The 20,639-nt window shown below is 34.3% G+C and overlaps 1 protein-coding gene across 1 annotated transcript; it reads left to right on the top strand.

Moving 5' to 3' along the window:
• Positions 1-16,747: 16,747 nt before the first annotated feature.
• Positions 16,748-20,108, top strand: LOC116114880. The gene is made up of 6 exons (XM_031401017.1): positions 16,748-16,934; positions 17,826-17,936; positions 18,037-18,400; positions 18,842-18,947; positions 19,182-19,337; positions 19,883-20,108. Exons 1-6 carry the CDS (start codon positions 16,830-16,832, stop codon positions 19,917-19,919), a joined length of 879 nt encoding a protein of 292 aa, XP_031256877.1. The 5' UTR covers positions 16,748-16,829; the 3' UTR covers positions 19,920-20,108.
• Positions 20,109-20,639: the final 531 nt, after the last annotated feature.

Here is a 20,639-nt window from a genome sequence, read left to right as displayed (position 1 = left end):
TAGAAGAGGATGCTCTTTTGCATTAATGGGGTGAATGGGTTTTTGTTTGATCTGTGTAGAAGAGAATGCTTTTTGCGTTAATGGATTGTTGAATGGATTTTTGTTTTGTTTTATTTGGTTTTTGTTTTATTTGGTATTTGGAATGGGTTTTGCTTTTATTTGCCATTTGGCACACGCATGTAACCGCCGTAACCGAAGTAGGCCACAAGAGTTATTTAACTACAGACATGCTTCACTCCGCAATGTTATCGAGAGAACCTTCGGTATTTTGAAAAGACCGTTCCGTATTCTAAATGGAATGAGCAATTACCGTTGGACAAACAAGGAAAGATTGTTATGGCATGTTGTGTACTTCATAATTTTATTAGAATGTACAATATGGATGACCGTATCTTCGAACAAACCAATAATAGTACGGGTAATGAGCAAGTAAATTGTGATCGTCAAAATGGGGCAGAATATGGCCGAAATGAAGAAGGACCGAGTCAACCGGACAACATGATGATTATACGGGATAACATAACGAATGCACTGTGGGTCACACAGTGGATCATGTTGTAGTTGTTAATGAAGTATACGTGTAATAATGATTGTAAGGGTTGATAATTAGTACTTTTGTCATATATGTATTAATGTAGTGTTTTTAAACAATTGGATCAGTACTTGAAATTAATATGGGTTTTTGTTTTTTAATATATACGGGTGACAAAATTACTAATAAAATATTTAGTATTATTAAAATGTAATTTGATAAGTTATATATATATATATATATATATAATAATACATTATTTTAACAAAATACAACAAAATATTATATTAATAAAATATTCAACACAAATATCAAGGTCAAAATACTCTACCAAACACATATCCTGCAAATCCTATTCTCGTAATCATAACCCTATCCAACTATCCAATACTATCCCTAAAATCCTATCCAAAATAATAAACCAAACACAGCCTGTTTGTTTCATTATCCTCAAAATACTATTATAATGTTTAAACTGTTTTTAAATCCCTTAAGTTTATTAATTTAACTAAACACCCTAAAAAAAAAAGTTCAAAAATTAACAAAAACACCTTCATTCACCCGCATTTGTTAGATTCCAGCTACCATCGTTGGAAGGTGGTCGGAATCTGGTATAATGATACACTACCAGCTAGATATGACTGGTAGTGTGCTGATCTATCATTTTCTGGTCAGATCCACTGTGAATCTGGTCAGAAAAGGCCAGATCCACGGTCGAAGATTGGGCCATAACTGGTTGTTAACGACGGCCATATCCTTGGCCATCGCTGACGCTAGATCTGGCCTTTTTTGACCAGATCCGTGGTAGATCTGGCCAGAAAATGTTATATCGGCATACGAACGGTCAGATCCGACCAGTCGTGCATCGTAATGCCAGATTCCAGGGGTGGTGACTGAAATCTGGCAATTGTGGGTGGGGGTGTTTTTGTCATTTTACAAAATTTTTATATATTAGGGTGTTTCGAAATTAGCAAACCTAGAAGGATGTTTTTGTTAATTTTGAATCTTACCTCGTTATTCTCACCCAACTCTAAAAATATCAAAAATCTTATCCAAAATATTAAAATAAACGGACCCTATGATGTCAGTGATAAAGTTAATAAACAAAAAAATATCATTTTTCTAAAGAGTAAACGACTTTTTCGCACCAAGGTTTGTCTTAATGACACTTTTCCATCCGAAAAGTTTCAAAATACCATTTTTTCACCCACAAGCCAACTCCGTTAAGTATACGTATATACGTTGTAAAGACAAAAATACCATTTACTATTTGACTTAAATTTTTTTTATTATTTTATGTCCTATCAACAAATTAAACTACCTATATACCGACCCTTTAAATTAAAAATTACTGATATACCCTCAATTATGTATAAGGATTTAAATTATCTTAAATTATCAACCCTTCCTTTTTTTTTTTTTATTAAAATAATATTTTACTTTTAAAATTTGAAAGCTACAAAATTTTTATTTTGTCCTTGTATTTGCTGCAACTAAACTAGCATTTATATTTAAAAAAATTTGTAAATTTAAACCCAATAAAAATAAGTGTTAGCAACTGATTTATTAAAATAACAATCTAGATTACAAAATTACAGTGCATACATATTTAAGAAATTTTGTCAATTCAACCCCAATACAAATAGGGAATTCAATACAAAAAATGCAGAAGCATTTCAGGTGATGTTCTTGTAAGACAGTTTCTCATTCATTTCTTAAAATCCAAAAAGTTATGCTTTCCCCATCCCACTTTCTAGCTCTTTGAAGCTTGCTTTTCCTTTGCTTTATGGATCTTCAAAACCTTTTTTCACAATCTTTTGCTCTTCCACCAAGGAAGCTCGAATTACCCTATCAAATGTTTCCAAAAACAAAGAAAAATCAATTAAATTTGCTATTTATCCCATTTAACCCGTGGATAAAAAACAATAAAAACTCAAACTTAAGTATTTACAACAGTATCTCTCCCTTACAACAGCTCCAGAACAAGTTTCGCTTAAGTATTCATAGCAATACCTCTCCCTAACAGCGGCTCTAGTATCTCTCCCTAGTTATTGAGCAAAAAGCAAGGAGTCTCCATGTCTCCAGTGACAACCCCACGAGTGAAACTTGTTCTTTGACTTAGCAGAATTATATGCACACTGATAACAACAAATACAGAGTCATTAAAACCTGAATTCCCGAAACTTAAAACAGGTGATATATGATATAAACTGTCAAATGTACCTGAGCCACTCTAGCCAAAAGATAAAGAGCAAGCGTTCTTCCAGATAATTATAAGCAATAGTAGAAAAATTTAATGAAAACAAATCATTTACACATAAAATAAAGAGAGTACAATAATAATTAATCAAGACAAAGAATACTAGAGATAATTATTTAAGAAATTAAAGAGAGAGTTGAAGAAGACAAAAATGATTAAAAATACAGACAAATCATTGATTGATTGATCATGAACACACAGTTCAGCTATAATAATAATGGTAAAATTTATTATAGCCCAAGTCGACTTGTGACAAGTAATTAATCTCTAATTTCTTCATGTTATCTGATGAGGGATTCTCCCAAACCAAAACCAAAACCCCTCTTCAAATCAACTACTCCGAATCTCTTTGTAACTAATTGGAATATTAAAATTTCAATTTATCCCCAACTCATTTCCCTGCAAAAACTTGAAACTGAAAATAAAAGATAACTCAAACATGAAAACCTAAAAATCCTACATCTTAGTTGTTGGAAAAAATTCAGAATAACAAATATTCTAAACTAATCCCAAGATCATGTTAATAGTCACACATTGCAATCATATTTTACATAAACGAATTACAATGTATTTCACAACATAAATATCTCTTCTCCTTAACTCTGAGGCAAAAATTAAATCTGGATAGAAAACCATCGTAGAGTATTTTTCTTTAACAATTTTCAGAGAGAGAGAGAGTGAATTATTATTTTCTAAAAGAAAAACTTCACTTATATATGGGCGGTAGTTACCAAGCAGATTTTTATTCCACTTCAAACGCGGTTTGGGTTAATCCATCATGGGTGCTCATCCTTATCCAATATCTCCCACTCACACATGATATGACTATCTCTATCTGTGCTTCTTTAAGGTTCATACTTTAATAAATATGTCATGTGACCATGCATACTTCGAGAGCACATTAGTCATATATCTGTTAGGAATATATAACTTCTCGAATTATGAATCTTAGGTTGTATGTTGTATGCAATACCCTAGATTACTTATCACATTTTTTTCTAACAATCTCATTTATAATAAATATTAGTTGTATTCATAATTATGTTTTGTCTTTACATAAAAGTAAAACATAATTGGTCGACCAATGAATACACATGATTATAGTGTGATAATTCAAAATCATAATCTTCCTCTTTTCTCAATTCTTGCAACTTTCATTTAACTTGCTTTTCTAGAAATGTCCCAACAGATTGAATTTATCTTAATCTTTTGGTAACACCCTAAGATAGCAATCATTAAATGAGGTTTTCAAGAAACAAAATAGAGTAACAAGGGTATTCTATGAGATTTTATTCTTAAAATCTCAAGGTCTTACACAATGTTAAAGTTGAGATTTTGACTTTCATTACCCCTTTGGTCAATGTTTTGCACATGTGGTATGAATCACATGCTATAGCATTTCCTCCTTTCCCATGGAGTGCATTCTCTTTTCTTGTAAATGTCGTACAGATTTTAGTTCAGACATAACTAATGTCTAACTTGAGTTCACTTTACATACTTTTAACTTATCAGAACTCTAATCTGGCAATTAGACAGATAAAATGATCATTTATCACTTATGGTCACATTTCATTATGACATTATTTTAATTCTATTTTTAGGCGACGTTAAACATTTTAAGCTTGGCTCTTTATTATCACCTAGACAATAAGCTTAAAATCATCTCATCTCCATTCCTACGAAGTAATGGAGGCGATTGCTTGTGTGAGCAGGCCAATCACTTAACTGTCCGACATGCTTTTCAAAATAAACATATATAATATTTACATAACTAATATGTAAATTGATAAGATAAATGTGAACAATTTTGGGAAATTTCAAAGTATGAGTACATTCAACACCTACGTAAGCCTAGAGATCTAACATGTCTATTGAAAGTATCTCTTGGTATAGGCTTTGTAAATGGATCCGCAACCATGGCATGCATAGATATGTACTTCATGTTCACCTCCTTTTGTGCCACCAAGTCTCACACAAAATTATATTTGATATCTATGTGTTTCGTTTTACCATGATATTTGGGATCCTTAATGTATGCTATTGTTGCTTGACTATCACAGTTTACTCTTACTGGTTCAATAGCAACATTAATTATTCCTAGATGATTCATGAACCATCTCAACCAAACGGCTTCTTACACTGCAGCTGAAAATGCTACAAACTCAGCCTCCATTGTAGATAAGGTTATACATGATTGTTTCTTATTGCTCCAAGATATGGCCCCACCATTTAGTAAGAAAATATATTCGAAAGTAGATTTCCTTTCATCTAAATCTCCTCCCCAATCAGCATCGGTGTAGCCTGTCAAGTGTAAATCATTTCCTTGATAACATAATGAGTAATCAGCGGTTCCTTTTAGATTTCTTAAGATTCTCTTCACTGCTTTCCAATGTGCTTGTCCTGGGTCGGATTGATATCTGCTTACCAACCCAACGGCATAACAGATGTTGGCTCTAGTGCACATCATGGCGTGCATGAGACTTCCAATAGCACTTGTATAAGGAACATTCTTCATTTGTTCATTTTCTTGTGGAGTCTTCGGACACATTATACGACTCAAAGTCTCGCCTTTCGCGATAGGGTTGTCTATGAGTTTACAATCTTGCATATGAAATCGTTCAAGAATTTTATTAATGTATGGTTCTTGTGAAAGAGATACTAATTTTCTTGAGTGATCTTTTGAAATCTTGACTCCAAGAATATATGCAGCTTCACCCATATCTTTCATCTCAAAATGAGATGATAGCCATCCTTTGATTTCATTGACAAATCACTTATCATTTCCAGCTATAAGTATATCATCAACATATAATGATAATATAACAAATTCGTTATTGGATCTCTTTGTATATACATAGTGATCTTCATCTATCATTTTGAAATCATACGACATTATCGCATTTGAAATCGAATATACTACTGTCTTGAGGACTGCTTGAGGCCATAAATTGACTTTAAAAGTCTACACACTTTGTGTTCTTGGCATTCTCTAATAAAACCTATTGGTTGTTTCATATATATTTCTTCTTGTAATTCTCCATTGAGAAAATCAGTCTTTACATCCATTTGATGCAATTGAAGATCTATGCTAGCAACTATAACTAGAATAAGTCGGATTGAGGTAAACCGCACAACAGGCGAAAAAGTTTCTTCATAATCCATTCCTTCTTGTTGTGTATACCTCTTCGCGACTAAGCGAGCTTTGTATCTTTCAATACTACCATCAGCTTTACACTTGATTTTGAGAACCCACTTGTTCCCAATGGCTTTGCGTCCTTTTGGTAAATCAACTGATTCCCATACTTGGTTTGATTTCATAGACTCCAATTCTTCTTCCATTGCTTTCATCCATTTTTCCTTAGAAGGGCAATTGAGAGTCTCATTTACATTCTTTGGCTCTTCTTCATCTTGTGGAGTAACTAGAAAAATTTCCCCCTCAACCTCAAATCGTCAACGTGGAACTTGTTTCCTGTTTGATCGACGTATTGGAGATTGATTGGTGTTACTCGCACTTGGACCAACTATCATAATTGAATCGTCACTGGGGAATGATGGAGGATCTGAAATTGATTCATCAATTTCCATATCGCTCCTATTGGGATGTAATATAACTAACTGGTTTTCGGCAACAGAATTGCCTTGGTCTTGTGTTTCATATAGAAACAAGTTTTGACCTATCTCGCCCGTCTTAGGAAAATCGGTTTCTAAAAATGTGACATCTCGTGATTCAAACTCAGTGATGCTACCACTTTCTTATTCCCCTATGAAGACGTATCCCTTTGAATGTTCTAAGTATTTTATGAAGATACATTTCTTCCCCCTTGGACCTAATTTTCCATATTTATGGGAAGGATCATAAACATAAGCAGCACATCCCCATGGCTTTGGGAAACTCAAATCGGATTTCCGATTTGTCCATAACTTATATGGTGTAGTAGTAATTGATTTGGAGGGTACTCGATTGAGGATATATGTGGTAGTCAATAAGGCATCACCCCAAAAGGTGATGGACAAGTTTGCTTGTGCCATCATAGACCTTACAATCTCAAGTAGAGTTCTGTTTCTTCGTTCTGCATCACCATTTTATTGCGGAGTTCTTGGAATAGTTAATTGACGTTCTATTCCCATTTCATCACAAATTTTTTTAAATTGATTAGATAAATATTCATGACCTCGATCGGTTCATAGAACTTTTATCTTTTTATCTAATTGATTCTCAACTAAGTTTTTAAACTTCTGAAAGCATTCTAAAGCTTCTGATTTTTGAGAAATAAAAAAAAAAACATAACTATATCAAGTGAAATCATCTATAAATGTGATGAAATAAATAGCCACATGTCTAGCCCTCACATTCATTGGATCACATATGTCAGAATGAATTAGTTGCAATGGAACTTCAGCTCTTATCACTTTTCCAAATGGTTTCCCTGTTTTTCCAACTAGGCAATGTTCACAAGTAGTCAAGTCTACTTTTGTTAAGGATCCTAACAAGCCTTCTCTTGCTAGTATATTCATTCATTGTTGGCTAATATGGTCAAGCCGTGCATGCCATACATTCATATTATCATTATTGGAAAATGTAATTAAGGAAAAACAAACATTACTATAATTATGAGCAATGTCAAGTATGATAAAACCATCATAAATATAACCACAACCATAGTATGTTGTGTCCAAAAATAAATGGACACCAGTGTTGGAAAAGTGTAAATTAAAACCTAGTTTAATAAGTTCTAACACGGAAATCAAATTTCGACGAATATCGGGTGCATATAACATGTCATGTAAGTATATGATTCGACCTCCACGCATGATCAATTTGCATGTGCTGATCACTTTAACTTCCACTTTTGAATTGTTACCTACATATATCCATTTTGTTTCTCGTGGTATTCGTCGAAACTCCACAAAAGCACTCCTGTTTTTCGTTATGTGGTCTGTTGCTGCTGAATCTACAGTCCACAAAGGATGAGATTTAGTTAGAAAAACAGAACTGGAAACATTTATACAACTTACTTGTGCAAACAAGTAATTTACCTTTTTCGGCTCACTACAATTGTGAGCAAAATGTCCCTTGCCACAATTATAGCATTTTACCTTTGCCATGTTTCTCTTCCTGGCAGGATGTTTTCCTTTTCCGTGTTTATAAAACTTTCTCTTCTTCCCTTGAGCCTTATCAGTATTGCCTTTTCTTTGGGATCCACCTTGGAACTTATGTTTAAATCCCTTCCCACCATGTGAACTAGAACCAGTCATATACACATTAGTATTTGCCTTACTCGCATTAAGGCAATCTTCTTCCAGTTCCAAATGTCGTGTGGCATCTTCTAAATTTTTTATGCCCTCATTGTGGGTAAGGTATATCTTCATGTGTTCTCAATTTTGAGGCAATGATCTTATGACAGCTTGAACCTGTTGTTCATCAGTTAGGACATGACTTGCATCTCTCAATTCATTAATCATGTTTGACAAGTGCCTTAAGTGTACTCTCATAGTATGTTCAGGCTTTTTCTTATATGTGTCAAACTTGATAGTAAGTGACCGGAGTTTGGTAATGGACGTACCGCCAAACTTTGTAGTAAGGGCAGGCCACATGTCCTTTGCTAATTCGTAATCCTAGTACTTTTTCATGAGATCATTGTCCATGCTGCTCAACAAAATGATGAGAGCAATGGAATTCTTCTTCTTCCATATGTCATAAGTTGCACGGTCTCTTCTATATTGAGCCGTGACTCCTTCTTCAGATTCTTCTATGGTTGTGGTAAGAGCTTCATGAACCTCTTGTTCTTCGAAGATATATTGGATTTTCATGCTCCATATCTCATAATTTTTGCCGTTAAATTTTTCTCTTTATTAAGTTCGGCGACAATGTTCTTAGATGCAGATGCCATTTCTAAAAATTATACATTGGATAATGCATGTTATTCAATGCTCGGAACATACATATATTTAATTAATTATATTAATAATAATAGTATATTAGATTTGGAATCAAAAGTTTACAATGTCAACAATCATCATCCAAAATTCTAATCTCCAATTATCATAGATATAATTAATTGCAATTCTAAAATAATATTAAGACATAATCATATAAGTATAATTCAACATAAATTCACATAAAAATTTAAATTTTAATAAAACTAAATAAATAAAGAAAAACTGATTCCATTATGTAAATAGAATTCAACATGTAGTGACATTAAAACAAACAATTTCCAAAAAAAACTAAGTGTACTGCCACATTTCATGAACTGGGAAGGATCTGATAATCCTTATCCTAAGGTCTTTATCTAATTTGTAAGTAAACCTAGACAAGGGAACTCCTAGTTTCTTGTCATGTCCTTTACAAGTGGAGACTCCTATAGATTCACTAGCTATCTTTTTGGCACCCCAATCTATGTATTCCTTGATTTAGTTGTTGACTAAACGTCTATAATCTTTATTGTCATCTTTAAGGTTTTGAACTTTCAGCTTGTTCCAAACCAGATCAAGGAGACCAACGAGACTAGGGTAACCAAGAATCTCTCTAAGGACTTTTTATTTCAACTCATCTTCCTTTAATCCCCTTATCCAGACAATTTCCTGAATCTTTTCATTCACATGAATGAAATGATTTACGAGTTGCACCAACTCATCCTCTGTGTCTCTTAATATTAAGGTGTGAGTTTGTAGAGTTCTAATCATGTTCATAACCCTTTCCTTTTGAGCGGGTGTTCTAGCAACCATTGCACGTCTATAACATAACATTTTTCTGTAACAAATACAAAAAAAAAAAAAAAAAAAAGACACTATTTGTTTATCAAATAAAGGTTGACTATATTTGATAAATAATATATACGTGTTTATGGCTTAATAACTAAAATAGACTCACAATAACATACCAAATATGCATTTTATTCTTTAAAGCAAAGAAAAAAAAAAATTTAGAACACCCCACGCGCCACCCAGAAGTCCCCACGTGTAGCCATGCGCTTCTATGTGCCGGTCAGGGTTCTCCATGCGCTAGCACGAGTCTGTCACGCGTCTCATGCAAAATTCAGGTCGGTTTGACCCGTTTCACCTTTAACCGGGTCAATTTGGCCCATTGACTTTGTTTGACCTTATGGGTCAGGCGTTGATAGGGTTTGACTAACCCATTTGATGTTCTGGGTCAAACACGCGGGTCAACTTGACCTATTTTTTTTTTGTTTTTTTTTTTTTGTTTTTGGGTTGAGCCAAAGATGAATATATAGGATTTGTAAGTATGGCTAACACAAACAAAATTGTAGCCCAGTGGTTAAACTTATCTCCCTTTTACCCAAAGACTTGGGTTCAAGTCTCACCATCCACATTAGTTTTCAATTTTTTTATTAAAAAGAGTAAAACAAATGACAGGTCCTTTATAAGGTAGAAATTAAAACGACTTGTCAGTTTTTGTCATCTTCAACCTCTGCTCGAGTCTGTAACTTGGTACCCGATCTGAAAAACACCCCATTCAAACCCGAATCTTTAAAGAGGCATAACTAAGTCATTTTAGCTCCATTTTTTGTGATTCAAGAGCCATTTTCTTCATAATTTCATAAGGAATCTAATAATCTAATTATCATTACCAGAAAGACAACTTTTTATGCACAAAAAATGAAATTTCAGAACTACATTTTTAAGTAACATGCAGCATGCTTTAACACAATAGTACGAAATTAAAAACAATGTAAACCACGGCTCTGATACCATTGTTGGAAAAAAATCAAAATAACAAATATTCTAAACTAATCCCAAGATCATGTTAATAGTCACCCATTGCAATCACATTTTACATAAACAAATTACAATGTATTTCACAACATAAATACTCTGAAGCAAAAATTGAATCTGGAGAGAAAACCACCGTAGAGTATTTTTCTTTAACAATTTTCAGAGAGAGAGTGAATTATTATTTTCTAAAAGAAAAACTTCACTTATATATGGGCGGCAGTTACCAAGCAGATTTTTAGGTGAAAACTACCTTTGGCAGTTTCCACTTCAAACGCCGTTTGGGTTAATCCATCATGGGTGCTCTCCCTTATCCAATATTAGTAAATCTACAAAACCCATAGTTCACATTCGTATTCGCACGAGGAAAATGCAGAGCGGAAAAAAAAAAAAATGTGAAACCTAATCACAAATCAATTATACACGGATCATATAATCATTATTAAAGTGAAAACTCAACAACCCAAATGAATATTTGCTAGAAAAATGGATCCATTTTATGCAATGTACCTGTTTATGAGGAACGGGTGACTCCTGAAAGAGTTTACTGCAGTTTTTTGTTAGAATAATCTTCTGGTCTACAAGGAAAGTCCTACTCTTTAGGGACATTTGTATTTGAATTGTTCCAAGTTTATGTTACCACTTGGCTTTATTTCCACTAAGTGGGTTACTTTCTCGTTTATGTTAAGATTGTGTATTGAATGGCTGTTTAAGCCAAAGTTATTGTTAATAAAACAAGTTCATTCAATCCAGCTTGTTGTGTTCTTGCTCTTAGTTTCATTTTAGATCAAAGTTCCCAACAATCTGGTATCAGAGCACCCACTGGGCTTGACAAATCAAAGCAGCAGTCTTTGAAGTTCTTGCAGCAACATAAAAGATGACTACAGAAGGGAGTTTTATACAGCCAGTCATTCCTCGCTTTGATGGTCACTATGACCATTAGAGCATGCTAATGGAAAATTTTCTACGATTTAAGGAATTTGGGGGGCTGGTGGAGCCTAGCTATATTGAGCCAACAAGTGAATTGATGCAAACAAATGCACAACGAAAGAAAAATGATGAGATGAAGTTGAAAGACCTAAAAGTGAAGAACTATCTCTTCCAGGTGATCGACCAGACCATTCTTGACACTATTCTCAAGAAGGATACTGCCAAAGATATATGGGATGCCATGAAGAAAAAATTCAAAAGAAATACAAGGGTCAAGAGGTCTCATCTTCAAGCTCTCCGTAGAGAATTTGAAACTCTTAAGATGAGGTTCGGGAAGGAGTGACAGAGTACTTCTCTCAGGTCATGACAGTGGCCAACAAGATGCGAATTTATGGAGAAGATATGCAAGATGTTAAAGTGGTGGAGAAAATTCTACGCTCTTTAACTGAGAAGTTCAATTATATTGTATGTTCTATTAAGGAGTCAAAGGACATTGATGCTCTTACTATTGATGAGTTACAAAGCTCATTGATAGTGCATGAACAGAAGTTTTAGAGACACAATGGTGAGGACCAGGCTTTGAAAGTGACATTTGAAGGAGGAAGAGGTCATGGTCGTGGTACCTACAGAGGAAAAGAAAGAGGAAGAGGGAGAGGTCGAGTAGACTTCAACAAGGCAATTGTGGAGTGTTACCGATGCCATCAACTTGGGCATTTTCGGTATGAATGTCTTTCTGGGAACAAAAAAGCAAATTATGCAGAGCTTTATGAGGAAGAAGAAATGCTTTTGATGTCTTATGAGGAGTTGTATGAGGCCAAAAGAGAAGAGGCATGGTTCCTTGATTCAGGGTGTTCTAATCACATGTGCGGCAATCGAACTATGTTCAATGAACTTGATGAAAAATTTCGACATTCGGTAAAATTGGAGAACAACACTAAGATGAATGTGATAGGAAAGGGAAGTGTGAACCTGTTGCTAAATGGAGTTAATCATGTTGTTGCTGAGGTATACTATATTCCAAAGTTGAGAAATAATCTCTTGAGCATAGGGCAATTGCAAGAAAGAGGCTTGGCTAGTTTGATCAAAGGAGAGATGTGCAAGATATTTCATCCAAAGAGGGGTTTGATAATTCAAACCAACATGAGTGCCAATCGAATGTTTATCTTGCTACCTCAGTCTCAAGCTCCCTCTCAAGTACAATCTGATCAGTGCTATCACACAAGAACTCAAAACATGTTTCATCTTTGGCATCAGAGGTATGGGCATCTGAGTTACAAGGGTTTGAGAACCTTGCTGTATAAGAACATGGTACGTGGACTTCTTCAACTCTCTGCCTCAAGTGTGACATGCATTGATTGCATCAACGAGAAGCAACATCGTGACATTATCCCAAAGAAGAGTACTTGGAGAGCAACTCAGAAGTTGGAACTTATTCATGCAAATAGTTATGGCCTGGTCACTCCTACATCTAATAGCAACAAGAGATACATTTTGTTATTCATTGATGATTATAGTAGAAAAGCATGGGTGTATATCTTGGTAGAGAAGTCTGAGGCTTTAAATTCTTTCAAATGCTTTAAGACTATGGTTGAAAAAGAAACAGGGTTGTTTGTTAAGTGTTTCTGCACTGATAAAGGAGGAGAATTCAATTCAAATGAGTTCAATGATTTTTGCAAACAAAATGGGATCAAGAGGTAGTTGACCACCACTTATAGTCCGCAACAAAACAATATAGCTAAAAGGAAAAATAGAACCTTGATGAACATGGTTCGTTCCATGTTATCTAACAAGAACATTCCCAAGACTTTTTGGTCGGAGGCAGTGAATTAGATTATTTATGTCCCAAATAGGTATCATACATTGGCAATCAAGGATGTTACACCAGAGGAGGCTTGGAGTGGAGTGAAACCTTTAGTAGATCATTTTCGGGTCTTTGGTTGCATAGCACACGTTCATGTTTCAGAAGAAAGGAGTAAACTTGATAATAGAAGCATTCCTTGTGTGCTATTGGGAGTTAGTGAGAAATCAAAAGGTTACAGGCTATTTGATCTTGTTGCTAAGAGAGTTATTGTGAGTAGAGATGTAATTTTTGAAGAAGAAATGCAATGGGCTTAGGATGTGAGTTATGAAAAACAAATAGTAGTAGACTTAGAATGGGGTGATGGTGATGGTGAGAATGAAGAAGAGCTGAGTGAAAATGAGAATGGAGAAAATACTGATGGAGAGGTAGGAGAGACTCGTGATAAGGGTGTTAGAGAAGAGGAAGATGGTTCTAGTGAGGGTGAAGAGAGAGTGAGGGAGTTGAGGCAACCTCCTACGTGGATGGGTGATTATGTTAGTGGTGAAGGTCTATTTGAGGATGAAGTTCATATGGCATTAGTGGTGTCAACTGATCCATTGTATTTTGAGGAAGCTGTGAAGAGTGTGAATTGGAGATTGGCCATGGATAGTGAAATCAAATCCATCGAAAAGAACCAAACATGGACACTCACTAAGCTGCTAGCTAAGGCCAAAAGAATAGGAGTGAAGTGAGTTTACAAAACCAAATACAATGAGCTTGGAAAGATTGATAAGTACAAGGCTCGTTTGGTTGCTAAAGGATACTCTCAGAAGCATGGAATGAACTATACAGAAGTTTTTGCACCAGTAGCAAGGATGGATACAGTAAGGATGATTATCGTTGTAACTGCACAGAAGAATTGGAAGATTTTTTAGCTAGATGTCAAGTCGGCTTTTCTCCATGGTGAGTTGAGTGAAGATGTTTATGGGGAACAGCTAAGAGGATATGAAAAAAAGGGTAGTGAGCATCTGGTTTACAAGTTACACAAAGCCTTGTATGGATTAAAACAAGCTCCACGAGCTTGGTTTAGTAGAATCGAAGCCCATTTCATTGGTGAAGGGTTTCGAAGGTGCGATAGCAAGCATACATTATTCACAAAGAGAAGCAGAGAAGGAAAAATTATCATTGTAAGTGTTTATGTTGAATTTTTACTAGTAATGACGAAGTTATGACGTTTGAATTTAAAAACTCTATGTTAAGAGAGTTTGATAGGTCTGACTTGGGGAAGATGAGGTTTTTTCTTGGGATCGAGGTGCTACAAAAGTCTGATGGTATTTATATATGCCAAAGGAAATATGCATTGGAGGTTTTGAGAAGGTTTGGTATGATGGAAAGTAATTCGGTGGGGAGTCCAATAGTTCCAGGTTTCAAAATGAGCAGAGACGGAAATAGAGACTTTGTTGATGAGACGTACTACAAGCAGCTAATGGGTAGTTTAATGTATCTCACTGCCTCGAGACCTGATATGATGTTTGTTACTTGTCTCATAAGTAGATATATGGCAAAACCAATGGAGATTCATCTACAAGCAGCTAAGAGAGCACTTCGATACTTAAACGGGACTGTGAACTATGGAATTCATTATAAGAAAGGAGGAGATAGTGAGTTGTTGGCATTTACGGATAGCGACTATACCGGAGATTTGGAAGACAGGAAGAGTATATCTGGTTACGTGTTTTTTAATGAGTTCAAGTGTTGTTTCATGGTGTTCAAAAAAGCAGCCTATTGTGACTTTATCAACCACAGAAGCTGAGTTTGTGGCAGATGCAGTATGTGCTTGTCAAGGAGTTTGGATGAAGAGAATTTTAATGGAGTTGGGACATTCTGATGGAGGTTGTACTACTGTGATGTGTGACAACAGTTCAACCATCAAGTTGTCTAAAAATCCAGTTATGCATGGTCGTAGCAAGCATATTGATGTGAGGTTTCATTTCTTAAGGAATCTTACTAAGGAGGGTACAATTGAATTAGTTCATTGTGGGAGTCAGGATCAGGTGGTGGACATAATGACCAAACCATTGAAGCTTGAAGTTTTTCAAAAGCTTCGAAAGCTGCTGGGAGTATGTGAAATTTCTGGTATAAACTAATTGCTTCATATCATTTAGTTTAAAGGAGGGAATGAAGGAGTTTACTACAGTTTTTTGTTAGAATAATGTTCTGGTCTACAGGGAAAGTCCTAGTCTTTACGGACATTTACTTGTATTTGAATTGTTCCAAGTTTCTGTTACCACTTGGCTTTATTTCTGCTAAGTGGGTTGCTTTCTTGTTTCTGTTAAGATTGCGTATTGAATGACTATTTAAGCCAAAGTTATTGTTAATAAAACAAGGTCATTTAATCCAGCTTGTTGTGTTCTTGTTCTTAGTTTCATTTTAGATCAAAGTTCCCAACAACTCCTGTGACTTGTCCCTCGGATTTGAGGTATGACATGATTTGATCAAGTAGATAAGAAAGGAGGGATGATTTGATCATAATAGATAGCAAGGACGGGTGGGAAGACGAGATTAGGATCAGCTCGGTGTCGGCCACCTATTTTAGTGAACCTTGAGAGTTGTCGGTGGTTTATTGAGGTGAAGCTATCGAGGGAGAAACGACAAATGCCTTTTCTTTCGCCCTTGTTTCAACCCTAAGTTAAGGGCACATGGCAATCATTCAAACAAGATTTTGAAATTTGAAATTTTGGTTTTTTGTTTCTGTAAATTGATCATTCTACCCAAGTTTTTGACCATCTTACTACTATTCTTAACCAAATTGATTAACGGAGCTGACATGTGGATGGAAAAATGGTATTTTAAAACTTTATTAAGGCAAACTATGGGTGAGAAGAAGTCTTTTACTCTTTTCTAAAAGGATTATAGCCTTTGTTTGTTTCGCTTTTGGGAATACTATTATTAGTATTCCCAAAAAAGTTAAACAGTAAAATGTCATTATTCCTAAAATATTATTCTATATTTTTCAATTTCTTTTAAACCTCTTAAACTTAAATTTGTTAATTTAACTAAACACCCCCAAATATTTTTTTTAGAAATTACAAAAACACTCTGGCTACCCTTCGACGGTGGTGGCCGGCTGTCTGTATTTAATGGGTGGGTTAAGGGTGTTTTTGTTAACTTTTAATATTTTATTATAGGAGTGTTTAGTAAATAAATAAATATAAGGGATATTTTTATTAATTTCTAAATCCTATATCGTAATACTCATCTAATTTTTTTTTTCAAAATAGTATTCTAAAACTATCAAAATAATGAATCGAAGTACCATAATTAGCTGGTCTCCCTGAATGGATAATAAAAATCCTTACAAATATGAAATATCCTACAGGTGGGCCCTAAAATGCAAAAACTATCTCAAAAAGAGATTTTTTTTTTCTTGGGTCCTCATCCACGTGGCATCCCAAAAGATATTTCTTAAACTCAGTTCTTTATATCCAGTCATTCCTGACTCCCACTCAAAAAATCTCACCACAGCCATTTTAAAATCCTCAAAACCCTCTTCAAAACACAAATTTGTTGGCAAAGCTTTTACTGCTTCAGATATGGAGACTGAAGTCGTGAGACGAAGAGTCCACAAGATTGCAGGCCACTTTGTAGCACCCACAAATGATGATATTATCTCTTCCACCACCCATCTTCTTCCCATGGTATTCTTTTTATTTATTTAAAGCATTGACTTTTGTACTTGAAAAAAGGTTGCACAGTCTAAACAATGGAACAAGTAATAAATTATGCTTTTACGTATATCTTATTTTTTTTCTTTTTTAATGTATCGGATCATCTTTACACGCATAATAGATAAAAATATTATTAACTTGCATATTGTACTTAGAAAGCTCGATTAGATGGGATCATGGAAACTAAAAACAGCCATCATTTAATTCTAGGTCGGGCAGTGTGCTTCGTAAAGCTGAAATTCTTCCATTATTGGGACATTTATAAGTGAAAACTAAGACCCTGGTACTTGTCATCTGAGGTTTTCAGGTGAACCCTCGGAGGAAAACGAGAAAGAAATTAAATGGGAGGAGTTTATGTTCCTATAGAAATAGCAATTAATGCATATATTTACCAATTAAGCTGTTAATTGTTCTTGATGTTGATGTAAATTTAACTTAATGTAAATTCTTTCCCGTTTCTGTACGGTTCAATATTGTTTCCATTTTTTTTTTTTTGTCATTGGAAAATTATTGGTTGAGACTAGTGTATATTCATGACCGTTGATTGATATTCGCATCTTGCTTAATTGTCTCTCTGTTGCTTACTACATACAGTAATTATTGGACAAATGGGCAAAAGGAAGTATAATTTACTAGGGGAGTAGGAATCCAGGCACCACTTATCAGCGGTTTAAATAATAAGATGATTTTACTTTGTCACTCTGGTTGTTTTTGAAAAAAAAAACTATTCAGCATACAATAGATATGTGCCAAGGTTGAGGCCAAATAAATGGAGAAAAAGAATGTAATAATGAACGTATGTTATCTTATCATGTTACACGTGCATATTTTATCATTAACCATTAATCGTTATGGTCTCAGAACTGCAGCGGTTTCAACTCTGTGATTCGAAGGTGTGATAACAGAATGTATTTTGCACGTCAAGCGTCTAGTTCTCAAGGTTGTTTCATGAGGCCAAGTTCAAGTGAACAGGTGCTTATAGTTGATATTTATTGTAGTTCTTGATGTTGTTCAATCAATATTTTGGAAACTGATATTGTGTCGATGCTTGCGTTTTTCAAATATTTGCCAGAGTCCTTGCAATGCTTCTGAAGCACCATTATTTGCTAGGCCTTCTCTACCTCTTAAATGCTCCAGACTCACAGATGAGGGCTCTTGCAATACTTCTGAAGCACCATTATTTTCTAGACCTTCTCTGCCTCTTAAATGCTCTGGATTCATAAATGAGGGCTATTGCATGGCTTCTGAAGCACCAATGTTTTGTAGACCTGCAAGGATGGAACTAAACAATGCAAAATTTTCTAAAATCCAACCTCAGGTGCAAGATTGCAATTTATCCACCTCTGATATTCCTAAGTTTTCTGAACCAGATAGAAGAATTCGTCCAAAAGAGCAATTCTGTTTGAAGAAAAAAACATATTTGTCTGAGTCTAGAGGTAAGTTAATGGTGCTTGAGCAAGTGAGTTTTTGATTAACTTTTTGTAAAAATTTTCACTTTCTCGCTTATCAAGTCTTTTCTCATGGAAGTCTATGATCTAGATGTGTAGCGCAAATGTGGGAAAGGCATGAATTTGGCTTCTTAAAGAGTTGTAAAATTGATTGCTGTGAATTCTTATATATTCAAGCATGTCATAGTTGCATCTCTAGAATCTTTTAGGTGCCTAGCAATGGCAGGGAAGTTATATTGGTTAGGTGTATTTATTTTATTCATCTTTTGGATGTAATTATTTGATATAAAGCAAGGTTAAATGTTTTATTGAAAAAGCTTATTGTCACCTCTTCTAATATTGGAAGTTTAATCAACACATTTTCGAAGATGATCACAAATTTCTGTTAGATTGTGTAACTATAGTTCGTTTTCTTTCTTTTTCATGCAGGAGCCCCAAGGATGGATGTAAGAGAATTGGTACACAATTATGTCATGATCATAGAAATTCCAGGCGTTGGCATCAATGACATTAGAGTGGAAGTCGATGACCAAAAGTAAAGTACTTTCTGAAGATTTGCATCACTAAATTTGTTTCAGATTATTTATATTGCAGTTTGAATAGCAAGAATCTAGATTTGAAGTACACATGCAACTCAGATTTCTGTGCTGGCTGACTCAATTCTTTTTATTTTTCTGAGTCGTGATTTTATTTTCCCATGTTTATTAGTGATCAATGTATTAGAATTATATTTGAATTTTGATTTGATAAGAATGATACTTTTTAACAGCTTAATTGTGATGGCAAAACATTCCGACAAGCATTGGCAAGTAACAGGTAATTCAAATGGCGCATATCACAGGAGAGAATACAGGGAAGAGCCATACCAGGTCGTGTGGCCAATTCCTTCGGATGTGAATAAAGACAGTATATCGGCTGAGTTTCTGTAAGTCATTGGTTCTTGTCACTGCAGTTCATAATTTTATGTTTCTACTTTTCCTTGACAACAAACAAATAATCTCTGAGATAAATATACTTGCATCTACTATACAGCAACTTCTTGTTTTTGCCTCTAAGAAAGTGATAATATTTTGTCTCCAAAATCTCAGTTTTAGGCAAAGTTCATAAAATCACTACTAATATTTTGATTATGCATATGATGACACCATTAACATGAGAAATTAAGTTGTTTAATTTTTATATAAATCCTTGTCGCTTCCATTTTAGGTTGGGTTGGATATTTTCTTAGAGTTTTGCTCCCTAGAGATTGTCGATAGGTAGGAGTTTTCCTAGAATGTACATGGTGTCTGAGATAGTTGGTTCCAAACCGAAAATGATGTTCCATGCCTTGTATTTGCACAATTTAGTTTTATAATCCTTAAGTTTCGAAGTAGGATGTTGATATAAATCGATGGTGGTGCTGTTGTGAATTTTTAATGGCTAGTACTATATTTTTCACAAGCTGATTTTGATGTGTTATTTTTGTTGCAGAAATGGATTCCTACAAATCATTATTCCCAAACTTTGAATTCTTATTTGCAGCCAGTATTATTTATGCTAAGATACTGTTGATTGATGTAGAAAATGTACTAGTTATACATGTAAAATGGTATACTTGTATTGTTGTAGCTATTCGGGATCAAATAATTAGTAGCTTATGAGCTACTACTCAATGTAAACTTTCTACTAATAGTGCAATGGTAATGTTGCTTGATAATATGTTGGCTTTGGTTTGTATTTCATTTGATTTTTTAAAACTCATGAGCCTCTAATTGCTTGTGATAAAATAAGGGCTTTGGACAAATATTGTCAAATGTCAATCTCACTAATTTTATTGTTCAAAATGTCATCTTTTATTTAAAAGATAACTATAACTAGACAATAATGAATCACATTATTTATACCTTTAATGACACAATTAAGGATTTGTGTTTTAATATATGACGTTAGACTACAATGCTAGATTATACTAGATTTGATAGTATAACAATTAATAATTTTATTTAACAATCTTATTAAAACTTGCGAGACATGCATTCTGGTTATTTTTGTTTTTATTATTTTTTATTTATGGTAATTAGATTAACTCGTATGATTCTATAATTATTTTAGTCATTTTTAAAAAATCTTGACATTTTGGAAATTAGAGTTAATGATATGATTAGAGAAATGACTCTTTTAATAGTCAGTAACTCATTAGGGAACCAAAAAAAAAAAGGAACAACTATAGAAGAAATTTTAATATATT

Source organism: Pistacia vera, unplaced genomic scaffold, assembly GCF_008641045.1.
Source record: "Pistacia vera cultivar Batoury unplaced genomic scaffold, PisVer_v2 Contig724, whole genome shotgun sequence".
Lineage (NCBI taxonomy): Eukaryota > Viridiplantae > Streptophyta > Magnoliopsida > Sapindales > Anacardiaceae > Pistacia > Pistacia vera.
The sequence above is the reverse complement of the archived record's forward strand: the minus strand, read 5'-3'. Positions and strand labels throughout refer to the sequence as shown.

Excerpts from the sequence above, each read along its gene's own strand:
- LOC116114880 (XM_031401017.1), top strand. The coding sequence starts at position 16,830 with ATGGAGACTGAAGTCGTGAGACGAAGAGTCCACAAGATTGCAGGCCAC. Across the intron at positions 18,948-19,181 it reads GTGGAAGTCGATGACCAAAA|CTTAATTGTGATGGCAAAAC; the intron begins GTAAAGTACTTT and ends ACTTTTTAACAG. Across the intron at positions 19,338-19,882 it reads AGTATATCGGCTGAGTTTCT|AAATGGATTCCTACAAATCA; the intron begins GTAAGTCATTGG and ends TTTTTGTTGCAG.